The sequence below is a fragment of the Bos grunniens genome, chromosome 23, assembly GCF_055505025.1.
Source record: "Bos grunniens cultivar Pamir isolate PY7600 chromosome 23, Bosgru_T2T1.0, whole genome shotgun sequence".
In the NCBI taxonomy this organism is placed as follows: domain Eukaryota; kingdom Metazoa; phylum Chordata; class Mammalia; order Artiodactyla; family Bovidae; genus Bos; species Bos grunniens.
In genome coordinates, this window is record NC_141187.1 from 10,412,455 (window position 1) to 10,430,566 (window position 18,112).

Below are 18,112 nucleotides of genomic sequence, written 5' to 3' on the forward strand. Positions count from 1 at the left end.
GAAGAAAAAGAACCACTTGAAAATTCTGAGGCTGCACCTAGTTATTGCCAATAGTGATTGGTTTTCTGGAATCGAACATCCCCTCTTAGTAATGGATGCTCCTTGTAAAACAAAAAAGAAACAATACAAAGATGAGTTAAACAAAAATCAAAATTCCTCTCCCAACACTGCAATCTCAATCAGCAACGGTAACCAACTATAATCTAACAGTCGATTGCGCACTAGAATTGGTTGTAAAGCTTTTCTCCTCATCCCATTCATCCACTCCATCTTCCAAGTTTCATAAATTGTTTTTGAAATGTCTCTAAAATCATCTGCTCCTACCATTATCTCTTACCTAGACTACTACAAAGGGCCATTAACTGGTCCCTCTCCCTTCAGTCTTGCCCCTTTTAATCTGTTCCCCACAAATTCATTCTAAATTCAATGACTTTTCTAAGATGCAATCCTGATTATGAAGTCATGCTCAGAGTCCATTAGGGGCTTCTTGGCATCAGCAGCACAAACAGCTCATATGACCCTCCTGATACTGCTCTGCCTCCCTGTCTAACTTCTCTCCTCCTACTTCATAACACTTCATGCTCAACCACACCAAGACACTTATTCAGTTCACACCACTGTGCCTCCAACCCGTGTCCTCTGCCAGGAGCACCCCTTCCCACCCAGACCACCTCTAAGACTCAAGTCATCATAGGCAAACCTGTTTCTTAGGCAGCCGAGAACTTTAATTAAACTCTATACACAGCTCTAAGTTAACTTAGCAGTCACTAATTCAACTATCTCTCCTACAAGTGTCTTGACAGCAAAGACAGTGCCTTATTTGTCATAGCTATAGTTACCTCTAAGTCAGCAATTTTCCCTGTCACATAATGACTCAACAAATGCCTGATGAATGAATGGCCCAAATAAGGGATTTCCCAGTTAATACAACTGTAGGTAACATTCTACTTTTGCTTTATTGACTATGCCAAAGCCTTTGACTGTGTGGATCACAACAAACTGTGGAAAATTCTTAGAGATGGGAATACCATACCACCTGACCTGCTTCCTGAGAAATCTGTGTGCAGGTCAAGAAGCAACAGTTAGAACTGGACATGGAACAAAAGACTGGTTCCAAATAGGAAAAGGAGTACATCAAAGCTGTATATTGTCACCCTGCTCATTTAACTTATATGCAGAGTACATCATGACAAATGCTGGACTGGATAAAGCACAAGCTGGAATCAAGATTGCTGGGAGAAATATCAATAACCTCAGATATGCAGATGACAAAAGTGAAGAGGAACTAAAGAGCCTCTTGATGAGAGTGAAAGAGGAGAGTGAAAAAGTTGGCTTAAAACTCAACATTTAGAAAACTAAGATCATGGCAACTGGTCCCATCACTTCATGCAAATAGATGGGGAAACAGTGGAAACAGTGACAGACTTTATTTTGGGGGGCCCCAAAATCACTGCAGATGGTGACTGCAGCCATGAAATTAAAAGACGCTTGCTCCTTGGAAGAAAAGTTATGACCAACCTAGACAGAATATTAAAAAGCAGAGACATTACTTGGCCAACAAAGGTCCATCTAGTCAAAGCTATGGTTTTTCCAGTAGTCATGTATGAACATGAGAATTGGACTATAAAGAAAGCTGAGTGCCGAAGAATTGAAACTCTTCAGAGTCCCTTGGACTGTAAGGAGATCCAACCAGTCCATCCTAAAGGAAATCAGTCCTAAATATTCACTGGAAGGACTGATGCTGAAGCTGAAACTCCAATACTGTGGCCACCTGATGCAAAGAACTGACTCATCAGAAAAGACCCTGATGCTGGGAAAGACTGAAGATGGGAGGAGAAGGGGATGACAGATGAGATGGTTGGATGGTATCACCAACTCAATGGACATGAGTTTGAGTATATCCCAGGAGTTGGTGATAGACAGGGAAACCTGGCATGCTGCAGTACATGGGGTCTCAAAGAGTAGGACACGACTGAGCAATGAACTGAACTGAGGTAACATCATCCTATTAGACCAAAGTAAAGTCAACTGCGAATAAGGAGTGACTTCAAACTTCACTTATTCAGGTTTATGCATTATATCTATTGCCACTGGCCACTTCAAAGTGATTTTGTGTTTCCTCTAATAGTTTGCCAGAGCCTTTATTTTGAATATGCTTTTTCTTTTTTTCGGGTGCTGTTGGTTGTGGAGACCTCTTTCTAGAGGCCTAATAAAAATGCATTTGTATGAAGCCTGTGCACTTAGGTAGGTTTGAAGCTAGGAAGATTTTGTTTAGAATACTCTTTTGCATGTAAAGCACACTTCTTCCCTGAAATTTTTATTGGAGAGATAAAGTGAGCCAAACACATTCTGTTGAAGGGAAATCTAGTCAGTTGCTTGAAAGAACACAGCCCAAATAAAATAAGGACTGACTAGGTTGAAAAGAAATGAACTTGTGATTTAAGAGTTGCTGCTTTTACAGTGCTTAAAGATAAGTACTGCAGGGAGAGTTTCAGTTTCTGCTATGTTCACCATCTCTCCTGAGATCTGACATATGCTTTTATGTTGTATGTTGTATGTTATAGATGTATGCTATATGACATCTGATCGTATGTTTGCATTTGACACACGGCATGTTCAATGACGGGTGCTCACCTAGCACAAGACACGATGGAGAAACCTTCGGACACAGAGCAGACGACCTCTTTCTGTTCTGCAGTGTATCCCCGTGTCATTTTTTATGAATGTGGTCAGGTAGAGTTGGTTTTGCTGTTGAGTTCTGAGTTTTTTTTTCTGGTCTCTTTTGGTGGGGTAGGGATGGGCTAAAGCCACAGGAAGAAAAATGTGATATATGTCTCCAGTATTTTGCTTTCATTTTGTAAGAAGAGTTGAACTAGTTTTGATACCAAGAATAAATGGTGGAAAATGAAGAAAAAAAACCATCTGTACTGCCTTACTTGAGAACCCAGCTCTGAACAGTACTATTTCCCTGTTTCGTTTCTCCCTCTTTCATCTCCTCTACTCATTTTTTCCTCCTCTCCTGACAGCAACAAACACATCTAAGCAGTGAGAGAGATGCGAGAAGATCTGGGCTTTGGTGAAAACCTGTTCCCAGAGAAGCTGTGCTTGGCGAGGCCATTTGTTGGTGAGAGCAGATCAGAGCATGAAAACCAGGGCAGCAACTTGGGGTGTAGAACATCTCCTGAAGCTGACAAATAACAAACGCATTTAAGGAAACTGAAGAATCACAAGCTGCCACTGTGTATCTGTCCACTGGTGGGAAATCAGAACTGTTTTAAAATGTAAAAATCTGACACTGAATTTACCCACTGAACTGCCAATAAACCAGCAAGTCATATTAATACTTACAATGGTTCTTATTTATTTATTGCAATGTCAATATAACTAAGGAGAATGAAAAATAAGGCTTGATGGGGATGCGGGAGCATTGTTTATCAACAGCATTCTGATCCTGATTCACAAATTAAGCTGATTTATGAAGCAGGGTGGGAGTGAGGGGACAGTTGAAAACACCACCATTATAAAAATTAATCTTTTCATCTTTGCCTGTTAAAATCTGCGACCACATAAGAGTAGTAGGAGTCATGTGGTGGCAACCAATATCCAAAAAAGACTCCAGAGATCTAGATCCCCAGTGTTCACACTCTGGTGTGACCCTGTACCCTCAAGTGTTGCCTGGATTTGAGGGTTCCTCTTTAGCAAACAAAATGTAGCAGAGGCCATGGACATCTCTGCTGAGATTAGGTAGCAGAAAGACTGGTTTCTGTCGTGGGTGCCGTCTCTCACCCACCTACCCACTTTCTCGTGCTGGGTGAGGGAAGGCAGCTGCCATGTTGGGAGCTGCTCCATGGACGAGCCCAGGAGGCAAGGAGCTGAGGGTGGTTCAGGCCAACCTCAACAGCCTGACAGAGGTTGTGTCAGTGAAGCCACGCCCAGATTCCCACCCACAGAAACTGGGAGAGAACACTGTTTTAGCTGCTAAGCTTTGGGGTAATTTATCATGCAGCAATAGACAGCTACTATAGGCTAATTCCTCCACATCTGTCAGAGAAGATCTGAAATGCACCTCAACTCTTAGTATTAACTGAGGTCCTAAAAGGAGATCAGTCCTGAGTGTTCTTTGGAAGGAAAAACGCTAAAAGCTGAAACTCCAGTACTTTGGCCACCCCATGCGAAGAGTTGACTCATTGGAAAAGACTCTGATGCTAGGAGAGATTGGGGGCAGGAGGAAAAGGGGACAACAGAGGATGAGATGGCTGGATGGCATCACAGACTCGATGGACTTGAGTTTGAGTGAACTCCGGGAGTTGGTGATGGACAGGGAGGCCCGGCGTGCTGTGATTCATGGGGTAGCAAAGAGTCGGACACGACTGAGCGACTGAACTGAACTAAACTGAAAGTCCCCTGGTGGCACAGAGGGTAAGTGTCTGCCTGCAATGTGGGAGACCTGAGTTAGATCTCTGGGTCGGGAAGATCCCCTGGAGAAGGAAATGACAACCCACTCTTGGAATTTTCCAGTACTCTTGTTGGAAAATTCCACGGATGGAGGAGCCTGGTAGGCTATAGTCCATGGGATCACAAAGAGTCACACACAACTAAGCAACTTCACTTCAAAAGTCCCCTCCAGTATTCTTGCCTGGAGAATCCCATGGACAGAGGAGGCTGGTGGAGTACAGTCCACAGGGTCACAAGGAGTCAGATATGACTGAAGCTCGACTTAGCATGCACGCAAAGTGAACATCCCAATAACTGCTTGGGTTTAGTCCCTGGTTAAATAACATTTGCTTCATGACCCTCTGGTACTAGTAATTATAATTTATTACTCTTCTGTTCAAGTTGTTGAGACCTCTTATGGCTTAGATTCAAACACTGATTGTATTCTTAAACAAAAATGCTTCAAGTCTAGTCAGAAGGCATTTGCGCTAAATACCCATAGGAGGATGAATAAAATGAGAAAATCAGAAGAACCTGTACCTGCCAGGAGGCAAAACCTTCTCTTCCATGCGGAAATCACGATTCATCCCAATCTCGCTGCTTAGCTTGGAAGCGTCATTAACTGTATTTCTCAGGCCTGTGACAGAAAGAAGGTATGATGTACACCCGAAACTAATGTTCTATGTTAATTATATCTCAACTGAAAAAAAAGAATGTAAAGTGGACACCAGTGAACTCACACAAGTCTGAACTGTGATTTTCTTCAGAGACTCACTGTGAGCGGCTCCAAACTGAGGCTCGTCCTAGTGACCTCACACACACTCCTCCAACCATTCCAACCAATTGTGTTTTCTGAACTCAAGGCCGCATGACAGATTCTCTTAGTAGCCCAGTGTGGGGATAAGGGAGGACAAAGAAACTATTTTATTATAAAAATAAAAAACAGAAAATGAAACTGATTAAAAACCTTTCTCCTGGGATTTCCCTGGTGGTCCAAGTGGCTAAGACTTCATGCTGCCAAAGTAGGCAGCCCAGGTTCCATCCCTGGTCAGGGACAGATGCCACACGCCGCAACTAAGAGCCCACACGTGGCAATGAAGATGCCTTTTGCACAGCATAGCCAAAAAAATTTAAAAATTAAATTAAAAAGAAACTCTTACAAAGTAAAATAATAAAGCAGCAAAAAAGTAATTTGCAAAAATAAACATTTATCTAAGGGTATTATGACTACACTCTCCTCTTCCTGTCTTTGATGGACATTAAATTCTCCACACAGAGGTACTGAATTGTGTCAATTTCACTTGGTCTTCTTAAAGTAGTTTCTAGAATTTAGGATTTCACAGACTAGTAAATTTCCAAAATGATTTTGAGCAAGGGACAATAACTTGCCAACTTTTTGTTTTGTCAAGTATGGACAGTATGAAAATAGCAAATAAACCACTCTACCACCACCAAAACCATCATTTCATAAAAGAAAAATAGTTTAACCTCCAAAAAAGCAGGAAGGGTCAGAATAAAGATTAGTCCTTAAAATGAATCAACTTTAGGTTTAGGAAAAACTCATTGCAGTATCTTTAATTCATTCCACTAAATCTTGCTAGGAATTTTGTCACAAAAGGAAGCATTACTACAAACAAAGCCAGTGGAGGTGATGGAATTCCAGTTGAGCTATTTCAAATCCTGAAAGATGATGCTGTGAAAGTGCTGCACTCAATATGCCAGCAAATTTGGAACACTCAGCAGTGGCCAGAGGACTAGAAAAGGTCAGTTTTTATTCCAATCCCAAAGAAAGGCAATGCCAAAGAATGCTCAAACTACTGCACAATTGCACTCATCTCACACACTAGCAAAGTAATGCTCAAAATTCTCCAAGCCAGGCTTTAGCAATATATGAACCGTGAACTTCCAGATGTTCCAGCTGGTTCTAGAAAAGGCAGAGGAACCAGAGATCAAATTGCCAACATCCGCTGGATCATCGAAAAACCAAGAAAGTTCCAGAAAAACATCTATTTCTGCTTTATTGACTATGCCAAAGCCTTTGACTGTGTGGATCACAATAAACTGTGGAAAATTATTCGAGAGATGGAAATTCCAGACCACCTGACCTGCCTCTTGAGAAATCTGTATGCAGGTCAGGAAGCAACAGTTAGAACTGGACATGGAACAACATACTGGTTCCAAATAGGGAGAAGGAGTACATCAAGGCTGTATATTGTCACCCTGCTTATTTAACTTATATGCAGAGTACATGATGAGAAACGCTGGGCTGGAGGAAGCACAAGCTGGAATCAAGATTGCCGGGAGAAATATCAATAACCTCAGATATGCAGATGACACCACCCTTATGGCAGAAAGTGAACAAGAAATAAAGAGCCTCTTGATGAAAGTGAAAGAGGAGAGTGAAAAAGTTGGCTTAAAGCTCAATATTCAGAAAACTAAGATCATGGCATTCAGCCCCATCTCTTCATGGCAAATAGATGGGGAAACAGTGGAAACGGTGACTGACTTTATTTTTAGGGGCTCCGAAATCACTGCAGATGATGCCTGCAGCCATGAAATTAAAAGACACTTACTCCTTGGAAGAAAAGTCATGACCAACCTGCTGCTGCTACTGCTGCTGCTAAGCCGCTTCAGTCGTGTCTGACTCTGTGTGACCCCAAAGATGGCAGCCCACCAGGCTCCACTGTCCCTGGGATTCTCCAGGCAAGAACACTGGAGTGGGTTGCCATTTCCTTCTCCAATGCTAGACAGCACATTATTTTGCCAACAAAGGTCCATCTAGTCAAGGCTATGGTTTTTCCAGTAGTCATGTATGAATGTGAGAGTTGGACTATAAAGAAAGCTGAGCGCTAAAGAATTGATGCTTTTGAACTGTGGTGTTGGAGAAGACTCTTGAGAGTCCCTCGGACTGCAAGGAGATCCAACCAGTCCATCCTAAAGGAAATCAGTCCTGGGTGTTCCTTGGAAGGACTGATGTTGAAGCTGAAACTCCAATACTTTGGTCACCTGATGCGAAGAGCTGACTCATTTGAAAAGACTCTGATGCTGGGAAAGATTGAAAGCAGGAGGAGAAGGGGATGACAGAGGATGAGATGGTTGGACGGCGTCACCAACTCAGTGGACGTGAGTTTGGGTAAACTCCAGCAGTTGGTGATGGACAGGGAGGCCTGGCGTGCTGAAGTCCATGGGGTCATAAAGAGTTGGGACACGACTAAGCAATTCAACTGAACTGAGCACTAGAATTTGGGAACCACTGTTCTTAGTACAGACCTAGTTGACAGCATTCTCATATAACAGGCATACATGGTAGTTATGATTACTTGGTATCAAGAGTGTCATATACAGTAAATCATCTCCTCACGATCTTTCAATAAAGCTTCATAATTTGTTCACAAAAAAGTATTTGGCTCCAAGATGTAGAGGGGATATAAAAGCACTAAGATTAACATTAGTTGATAATTGTTGAAATTGGGCAGTGACTAAACGGGGGTTCATCATTCCAGTCTCTGTATTTCTGTGTATGTTTGATTTCTATATGTAAAAAAGTTTAAAAATATAAAAAGGAAAAATAAAATTATCTCAGAAAAAAGGTTTCATAGGAGAATGCCTTTGTTCTTAGAAGATACATGAAGTATTTAAAGTCATGACCCTATAACTTCAAGAAAAAATGCCTATGTATAATAAGAGAAAAAAACAATGAGGCAGAATATTAACAATGTGGGCATTCATTATTTTTTCAACAGAGTTGAAATATTTCAAAATAAAAAGGATAAAAGATGACTGTAAAATTTATCAAAAAGCCACAGATGGCATTTCTGTTTAGGCAAACACAAAGGTTGAATGTAACCTTGGGTGACAGGAAGCTCGCTATTTCATCAGCCTCTTTAAAGTCTTTAGTTTCAGGCAAGATGGCAAAATACAGTCAAATATGCAAACAGACTTGCCGCTAATTCACCAAACACAAAATCAGAACTAAGAAAATCTTCAGAGGGAGATTGAGCTGCTTCTAGCAGTTTATTGAAGGACTGAGGAATTCATACACAGAAACACTTCCCAACTTTTAACAGATCAGAGCTCAGAACCTGCTTTGACAACACTGGTCTGTTGTCCAAAGTACCACAGTGCTATGCAACTGCCACAGCTGCAAAATTCAGGAACGGGGAGGGCTCGAAGAGAAATCAGACATAAAAAGTAACTAAACAGATTTTTTAAAATCCAGATCCCAAGGACAAAGACATTTTCAAAATAACTTGTAAGTAACTTAACCAAGTCACCCTGGTATAAAAAATTTTGAAATTTTTTAAAAAGAGGAATTTGGTTATTCAGGTTAGAGCTGTCTTGTCTATGGATTCATTTAAATAACATCCTCAAGAACTTAAACTGTTTCTACCAAAAAAGTGATTTGCCACCCCACATCATGTTTGACATCTACTGAAAAGTACCTATGCCAAGGGAGGATTCCAAAACACCCAATTTGCTACTTTTCCTTAACCAGCAGCGACCCCGTGTGGCTACAAGAGAAAGAAATGGGACTGAATTTGAAGAATTTAACTCAGGTGGTTAAGGCTCGTGGGGCAGGCCTTCCGATTGAGGACTACTTAAATTATCTGGTGATTATTATAAAAGAAATGCTGGATGAACCCCAGTGAGATCAGACCTAAAGAGTGGAAGAGACTTTGTGTCCCAACAGGAACAAAAAAGAACACTGTACTACTGTTGCTGTTCAGTGTGGAGTCAGACTCTTTGCGACCCCAAGGACACCAGGCTTCCCCGTCCTTCACTATCTCCTGGAGTTTGCTCAGACTCATGTTCATTGAGTCGGTGATGCTATCCAACCGTCTCGTCCTCATGCCCTCTACAAGAGTGAGGCCTGAGCAGCATTGCTAATGCAGTCCACCAAGCACAGAGAGAACACTGGGCCCCTCTGGGATCATTTCGGGTCTTTAAACTCTACCCCAGGTGTCTGCCATGTTCCACCTACGAATTAAAAACAACAGAACACAAACAGGGCTCTGAACTGAGCCTCAATCTTGTCAGATTCAAGAAATCGCTCCTGGGTCTCGTCTTTTCTCCAGGACCCCAAACTCTCTGCAGATCTTCGGTTGAATAGGGTGCCTCTGGCCTGAAAGGAAGAGGCTGGGGTTGGAGGAGGTAAGGAAGGAGGGGGCGAGAGGAGGGTGGCGCTTCCCACCCGACCCTCACTGAGCACACCCCGAGGGCCGAGGCCGGGGTGGGGGGGCGGCTGGACCTACGGGAAGGGTGGTCCCTGAGGCTGCTTTTGTCTTCCCGGGTCGGTCCTGAGCTTTCGGGCTTACAGGGTCTGCTCTCTGCGTCGCCAGGGTCCTTCACGGGCACGTTTTCCTCCACGTCAGTCATCCTGCTGATGGAATCTGGGTGGGGGAGGTAAACGGGGGCGCTGTGGGTGGCGGGGAAGAGGGCGCTTCAACTACCGCAGGGGTGGCGGGTGTGGGGCCCGGCCCGTCGCGCCCGACGTGGACCCCACTAAGGCAGCTGGGCAGGCAGCTTCAGGAAGGGAAGCGGGCAGAAGGGCCCGGAGGAAGGGGAACCCGAGAAGTGAGCGCTGCCTCCACAAGCGGGACACTGCGGCCAGAGCAGAGCGGCCTTCCCCGCCCGAAGCGCCGGCCCCGGGGCCCCGCCAGGTCTCGGGCAGCTCCCCGGCCCTCACCTCTCCCTCGAGGCCCGCAGCTACTCGTGCGTCGGCGGGGCGGAGGCCCTCCGCTAAGCGTGGGCCGTACCACCGCGGAGGGGCGGCGGGGGCGGCGGCCGGCAGGGCCCGAGAGGTGGCGTGCAGGCAGGAGGGCCAAGCCCGGGCTCACCCCCCGCGCCCGCGTCAGGGTGGCACAGGCCGGGCTTTGAGCACAAACCCCCGCCCGTCTCCGGGGCAACGGGGCGAGGCACGTGCCGCCGCCGGCGGGTGGAAGCCGCGGGCCGAGGGCCTCTGTCCTCGAGGGCTCGAGGCCTCCGGTGACCTGAGGGCTCGAGGCCTCCGGTGACCTGAGGGCTCGAGGCCTCCGGTGACCTGAGGGCTCGAGGCCTCCGGTGACCTGAGGGCTCGAGGCCTCCGGTGACCTGAGGGCTCGAGGCCTCCGGTGACCTGAGGGCTCGAGGCCTCCGGTGACCTGAGGGCTCGAGGCCTCCGGTGACCTGAGGGCTCGAGGCCTCCGGTGACCTGAGGGCTCGAGGCCTCCGGTGACCTGAGGGCTCGAGGCCTCCGGTGACCTGAGGGCTCGAGGCCTCCGGTGACCTGAGGGCTCGAGGCCTCCGGTGACCTGAGGGCTCGAGGCCTCCGGTGACCTGGCCCGTCCCTGCCGGGCATTTCCCGCCCTCCGCGAAAAAGATCACCTGAAACGAGCGAGGAAGGGAAGGCGCACTGTTGTGTTTCTTCAGCCTGTTCAGAAAGCTTGAGAAACACAGGTCCACAGCCAGGCAGGTGGTTTCCTTAGCCCTGGGCTCATTGCAGGAGGAGCGCCCTTCTCCCATTCTCCAGGTGTGGAAGCCGAGAACCCTGCCGGGTGCTGGTCGGAGCAGGCGTGGGGACTGGGAGGGCGGTGTCCTGGGGCTCATGTGGGTGTTGAGGTCGGATCCCTGAGCTCCAGGGAGCACATCGCCGGCCTTTCTGGGTTCCTGCTGCCCCTGAAGTTATGTGAGGACCCGAGGTGACCCCTCCCCCTCTTCTCCAGTTCCGTGTACTTTGGGGAGGGGGGGGGGCGGTGGCGAAAAGGAAATTTTCCACTCCACATGCTCCCATCGTTCTTTATTACTCTGACTTGATTTCTTACCACAAAAGCTTACTTTGAAAATAAATAAATAAAACAAAAGATGAAAGTATTGCCTCGTAAGAAACCAAGTTCTCATTATAACCCTTGCCTTGTTAGTGTGGAATGTGGATTTTTCTTGCACAACTCCTACATTTTGAAGGGGAAAATTATGAAGAGATCCAAGAACATTTCTGCTTAAGAAAAACCACTTCACTCTGAGGCCCAGGTAGAAAGGAGGGGAATGGCCTGGCAAAGTTACTGTTTAGCCAGAGTATCTCAAACCAGTACATACTAAACCTGCCCTTTCCTCCTCATCACCTTTTCCTGGTATTTCCCTCAGGGATGTCAACTGTGAAGCAGGCTGGCCTACTCCCCAAAGCCTGGAGAAGTGGGAGGAAGTTGCATGATTTGAGCCAAGTTCAATGAAAATATTTTTCATTATTACAGGGAGATATGTAGGTTAGGTTATTGATTTCTCTTTAAAAATTTTTTTTTCCCAGAATTCTGTTTGTGCATTTTTATTTCTGGGAGAAAGTTTTCAGAATGACACCAGTTTGTTTTCCCACAACAATGGTATTGCTGTGACTCTCCCTAGTGATGCCTGAAATTACTGTACTTGAGCAGTTCATCTATATATATCACACAGCCCCTTTAGGTATCCTCCTCTTATCCAAGCTATGGGGAAGGGGCAGCAGGAGGAAATAGCAGTGCTTGAGCGCATGGATGGGGGGCGGGGGGGAGACCGGCCAGAAGAGAAGGGAAGGAAGGAGGCAGGAGAGAATGCCAGAATTGGAGTTCCTCAGGGTCAGCGTGGGGACAGCATTTCATGATCTTATCTCGAATAGTTATCAGAACCAACTAGGCAAAAGTTAGAAGTTGAGGAGAACAGAAAGATGATGTAAGAGATAAACTCTCCTTCCCTTTGGGATCTTAGTTAATAATAACTGATTTTTGTTTAATGATCTACAAAACGCTTTTACATTGCAAATCCATACGCTCTGCACACAATTCTATCTTTTCAGTAGGCAAGGCAGGTGTTATATTGGACCATTTAATAGATGAGCAAACTGCGGGTCAGAGAGATTTCAGGGCGTTTCCCAAAGTCACATGGCAAGCAAAGTCTTGACTCTTGATCATATATTTTTTAATAATTCACGCCACCTGACTGGCTGAAGAGCTGTATAAACAAGAAAATACAACTAACATGTATGTATGGTAAGTCCCAGAATGGAGTACATGGAAGATTTGTTACTGGAGGTCAGAAAAAGGGTGAGAGAGCTTCCAGATGTTGGGATCAGTTCAAACCCAGCCGTGAGCCAGAATCCTAAGCAAGATTGTGTAACCAATTTGGTCTTTAGAAATGGGTTTCTTGTTCAGCCTGGCTCCCCCTCAACCTCAGGACCCCTCTTTAAACTCTCATAATGGGTGAAAATGGATTTTCCATATATGTCCGTCCTTTGGTGGGAGTGCCCCTCCCGAGTAACTCAGCACCTTTACCCTATTAAAGTGCACATATTTCAAAAGACCCATAAGGCAAGTATTTCTCACACAGCCCAAGGACAGAGCAGAAGCCCTGTTTCCTCTCACACTGCAGTGTGCCCAGAGCTGTCCACCCCAGGGGGGCCGTTTTAAACTAAGATGTCATATGTTTAACACTATTTGCTCTATTTGCTTCTGGCAAATCTTTGAGTAGCATTCTTGTTCAAAGAGGAAGGGCTTCCTATACTTACTGGCACACCTTTGTACCCCTATGGGTGCAGATACCCCAGTTTGAAAAGTAGCCTAAGGGAATTTCAGGCCAGCAGCTAGAATCTTCCTACTTCTCAACCACTTCCCCACATATGTGTGCTTTAACACAAGCCCAAGAGTATGACCTATCCTCATTCATTAAATACGATCCTGGGTACACTTTCCCACAAGAGCAATCTATACAGAAAGTTGATCCTACCACAAAGACATTCTGAAAGAGGGGTGGTATAGAGAAGGATGTCCGTAAGAGGACCACAGAATTTAAGAGGAATCCTGAGTATTGGATCTGCTAGCTAAAACAAAATAACAAAAACAAAACACCCCTCATTTTACAAAGAAGCGTCTTAGGTTCAGTGAGGTTAAATGACTCGTCTAAGGTCACCACCAGTTTACAGAAAATTTAGGACTAGAACCCATATCACAGTCTGTTTATTCCATAATATATAGAGCTAAGTAAGAGTAAAAGCTAATATGGTAAATAAATATTTACATTTCCTAAAGAAAAATGTAAATGATAGGCCATGGAATGGAAATAGTAAGGGATGATGTTAACTAAAGGCCCAGACTGCAAGTAGCGTGGAGTACAGTGGAAGATAAACAGCCAACTGAAGTGGTAGGGACACGTAAATACAGGGTGGGACGTTTAAATGGAACCATTTGGAGTCATGTAAACTGGGATCGACTTCATTATAGCCTCCCTTATGGTACAGAACCGCACGTCAAAAACTATTTGCTTTAGTCTCTTGACAAATGTGTTTTCTTCACAGAACCCAGGAGGAGTGTGAGAAGGGTCGAGGTGATCTGGGGCGAGTCTGGACGAGGCCCTTCGAAGCTCACCTGGACGTGTGATGGATGGGAACTCATCACAGATCTTTTCAGGGAAGGGGTTCCAAGAGAAGACAAAGCAGCCATGCTGGGGACCTCCTTCTCCAGTCCTGCTCCTCCCTGCACCAGGGTCTTTGCACACACCGCCCCTTCCTCTGACCCCTGTTCACCCTGCCCGCTCCCTCTCATTCTTCAGGTCTAGCTCACAAGGCATAACTCCCTCAGAGAACCTCCCATGGCCCTCCGTTAGTTTCTTCTTTTTTTAATGTGGTAAAAGTCACATAATAGAAAACACATGTAACCATATTTATGTGTATAGTACAGAGGTACTAAGCACATTCGCACTGTCGTGCAGCCCTCACCATCATCCATCTCCCGTATTTTTCACCTTCCTAACTCTGTCACCATTAAATACTAAGTCCCCGTTCCCCCTCCCCACCCCCTAGCCCCTGGCATCTATGTATGGACCTTCTGCCTCTGTGAATTTGACTATTCTAAGTATCTCGTATAAGTGGAATCAAACAGCATTTGTCTGCATCTACTGTATGCTGGGATGCATTTTTAAGGTTAACTTAATAATTCTCTTGCAAAGAGACATTTGTATATATGTCAATATATATGTGTATATATGTCTCCAAACTGGAGAAGGCAATGGCAACCCGCTCTTGCCTGGAAAATCCCATGGGCAGAGGAGCCTGGTAGGCTGAAATCCATAGGGTTAGGAAAAGTAGGACACAACTGAGCGACTTCACTTTCACACATTGGAGAAGGCAATTGCAACCCACTCCAGTGTTCTTGCCTGGAGAATCCCAGGGACGGGGGAGCCTGGTGGGCTGCCGTCTATGGGGTTGCACAGAGTCGGACACGACTGAAGCGACTTAGCAGCAGCAGCAGCATGTCTCCAGACAGACATGTGTATATATGTCAAACTCTGTTAGCTTCTGTCAACACCTATTCCTTTTTCTGCACAGCAGTCACTGCAGTTTGTCCTTACTCGGTTGTGTGTGATGAACCCCGATGGACTGTCTAACTCCACCGGGAGACTTTGAGTTCTCTGAGAGCAGGAACTGTATGCACTTCACTCACATAGTCGGCATCCCGCCAGTAATTGTCAAATGAACACACAGGCACAAGCAGGGGAGGCAGCGGTGCTGGGGGGTCAGGCAGAGTGTCTCTCTGGGCCCAGTGGGTTCGTTAACGGGGCCCATCTTTCTCTTTTTGTCTCGCAGACATGTTTCCTCTTTTTCTGTGTCTCCTCTGTCTTTAGGGCCCTGTGAATCTTTTAAACCAGCAAAGGCAACATCAGAGAGAAGAGGGAGGACATTTAGGGTCCTGTGACAGGGGGTGGGGGTGTCCCCCTGAACTGGGAGGTGGCAGCAGGGGGCAGTGGTACCTTGGGAGTAACTTCCAGGGGCAGGCTGCTTCTCTCTCTCTCTAGAGTAAGCCAGGGTCAGCAGCAGCCCAAAGCCACAAACACTGACTTTGAAAGCCCTCCTAAGAGCTGCATCTCTCGACTCCCCCAACAATCGCGCCTTGTGCCCGGGACACGGCGCGAGTCACACACTTAGAGCAGTTTCCACTGAACCGCATTCAGTGGGTTTTAAACTCTGGGGAAAGCTGGCAGCCTTTTTGTGGGTTTTTTTTAAAAACTAGTTAGAGGGACAATTAAACCTTTATGGGCCCCAGAATGTACCTATGCAGACATAAATAAGGATCATTCTTCGTCACCGGAGAGAATCCACTTTCTGGCAACAGATATATTTTTCTGCCATCGCAGGACAGAGTTGAGCTCACGTCTGAGGGCCTTTGTGATTGGGGCAGGTGATGGGGGTCAGCTTGAGCAGAGTTAGAACGTGGACCCTAAGTTCTTAAAATGGACACATCGTGGGCCTCGGGCTTAGCTGGTCTGAAATAAATCACAAACTCCCAAAGCCTTCCCAGAAAGCTGCCAGGATTTTAGGCCAAGAACACTCATCTTGCTTCCTCCTTGTGTTACTTTGGGCCAAAAAACGGTCCATTTGTCAAAGAGTCCTGACTTCTTTATTTCCACTCTTACAACACAACACAATGCATTCACATGTTTACAGTGCAATGTCCTTGAACGGTCGGGATGATTTTTTTTTTTTAATCTAATAATATCATTAAATGCACCAGGGGGCTCTCTCCTTAAAGGAACCTTTGAGGAAAACTCTTTTGTTAAGTGAATCAGTCTTTTGTAAAGCAAATCATCAGCCACCAATTTGTTCTCCAAATCTGAGATTTCACATAAGAGATTTTCTTAAACCAGGCCGTCTTTAAATGGTGGCCTGTGCATTTTCTTTTATTTTTCTGACTTTGCTAAAGACAAGCTCTTCCTGAATAGACATTATTGGACCAGGATGAAGGAATCTCAAACACTTGAGAAATAAATCAGTTTCAATCATTCCCGTCATCCATAATTCTTTAGAACCGCCAGCCTAAAGCAAAGTATAATGATCTCCTGACAAAGAATCCAGCAGCAGATTTGAAGGCCAGTCTATTTGAAGTCAGTTTCAAAAGAAATGTAGAAAACAAGGTTTTGCTTTTTTTTTTAAGTTATTGTCGTGGGGGTTTGTGTGTGTGTGTGTGTGTGGTAGAGTTCATAGCATAATATTTATTATTTTAAACATTTGTTTATGTGTACAATTCAGTGGCATCAAATAAATTAGATCCACAATGTTGTATAACCTTCACCATTACCTCCCCAAACTTTCATCATCCCCAACACAAACTACGCACTAAACAGTCCCTTCTCCTCTCCTCCAAAACCCCCTCCCTCAGGTCATGGTCGTCTATATCGTATTTTTTGCCTCTAGGAACAGGGAACAGTTTAAACTTCAGTTTACTTCAGGACGTGTGTTCTTCGCATGGCCGGCGGGGAGGATGGGGCGACCGTGGCCATCCTCTTTCTCACCCTGGGGACTCTTCCCAGCACCGCCTCCCCCCGCCCTGGTCCTCCACCGACGGTGTCTACTAGATGAAGCCGGAGCGCATCTGAACGGTTTAAACTTGCAAAGGGGCTGCAGCCCCCTGTGGGAACAAAAAGAGGTCACTGGGTCTGAGTCTCTGTTACAAGCTCAGGAATGGCAAGAATTTTCTGACTTCAATAGTCTGAGGAAGTAGACGGCTGTTGTGGTGTCTGAAGCCTGCTTGGAGCCTGCATGCGGCCCACTTTCAGTGCCTGTCAGCTACAGAGTGAGTACCTGAGACCCCTCAGAGCTCAGGCTCAGAGAGATGGAAGTGCAAGAAGGACCACGGAGGGCTCCTCGGACACCCTCAAATTCTATGCCATGAAATTTCTCAAATTGAAAAACACTGGTTAAACCACTCATAACCCTTGCAGACCCTGCATCTCTTGTACCCATCTGTGACTGACAGAGGCACACTCAGAATGACTCACATCTGTCAGTTTGGGTGCTCCCTTGCTCACGAGGCTTGGAAACTCTCAAAGGAGTGAGCCTCCTTACTTCTGCGCTCCGGCCCCCACCTCCCGCCCTTTCCCAGCGCACAGCTCAGGATAACAGGAGACTTGGTTTATGAAATCTGATTTTAATTGTTTCAAGAACTACACAGAGCCTTGCCTCACCAAGCCTGGGACTGTGAGCCTGCCAGAGGTCCTTGGGACAACTGGGGAGAAGTGGTTCCATGGCCACAGAGAACAGTGAGCCACCGGGAGGTGGAAGGGGAATCCCCACAAAAGCAGGCAGACTTCGGCCGCCCACATGCTGGTGACCCTGGGCAGGTCACTTCACAGCTCTGGCCTCATTTCTTGGAAGCTGGGTGGAAGTGCCCCCCAGTTATGAGAATCTGTGGCAAGTGGAGGAGAAGCAAGGCTTTCTGATAGCTTGGATTCTTGAAACAGGAAATAAGACTCTTTGTTTCCCATAGGTGCTGATATTAATGAAAAGAAGGGCTGCAGAGAGGCAGAGGAGGAAATCTGGGGAAAGGAGGAGGAAGTCGATGGTATATTTTAGATTTAGGGACAGATTGAGAATGAAGTTTTGGTTGGATCTTGGTAAGAAAATATTCAGCAGGCAGGTGGAAATAAGCAGGCAGAACTAAGGAGAGAGATTGAGACTAACTGATAACAAGAATGGTGTCAGAGGGCTTCCCCTGGTGGCTCAGTGGTGGAGAATCTGCCTGCCAATGCAGGAGGCAAGGGTTCAATCCCTGATCTGGGAAGATCCCACCTGCCGAGGAACACCTAAGCCCTCGGGGCTTTACTATTGAGCCCAGGCTCTAGACCCTGTGCTCTGCAACAAGAGCCCATACACCACAACGAGAAAGTAGCCATCATTCACTGCAAC

General features: G+C 45.8%; 1 protein-coding gene and 1 long non-coding RNA gene across 4 annotated transcripts in view; one reads left to right on the forward strand and one right to left on the reverse strand.

Moving 5' to 3' along the window:
• The window catches only part of TCP11 (t-complex 11), a 32,266-nt gene extending 22,120 nt beyond the window's left edge, over window positions 1–10,146 (reverse strand). Inside the window, exons 1-3 of one of the 3 annotated variants that reach the window (XM_086371296.1) lie at window positions 10,121–10,146; window positions 9,750–9,824; window positions 4,975–5,071 (exon numbers count right to left, since the gene is read on the reverse strand). In XM_086371296.1, the coding sequence (XP_086227422.1) occupies window positions 4,975–5,071; window positions 9,750–9,810 (158 nt within the window). In that variant the 5' untranslated portion in view covers window positions 9,811–9,824; window positions 10,121–10,146. Of the gene's footprint in view, window positions 1–4,974; window positions 5,072–5,174; window positions 5,354–9,686; window positions 9,825–10,120 lie in introns of those variants that run through there. The other 2 variants (XM_086371295.1, XM_086371297.1) reach the window with 2 other exon arrangements.
• On the forward strand, window positions 9,410–14,324 carry LOC147346635 (uncharacterized). Its single transcript, XR_015153060.1, has 2 exons — window positions 9,410–9,585; window positions 13,730–14,324. It is a non-coding gene; the product is annotated as an uncharacterized LOC147346635 (long non-coding RNA).
• The last annotated feature ends 3,788 nt before the right edge of the window (window positions 14,325–18,112 follow it).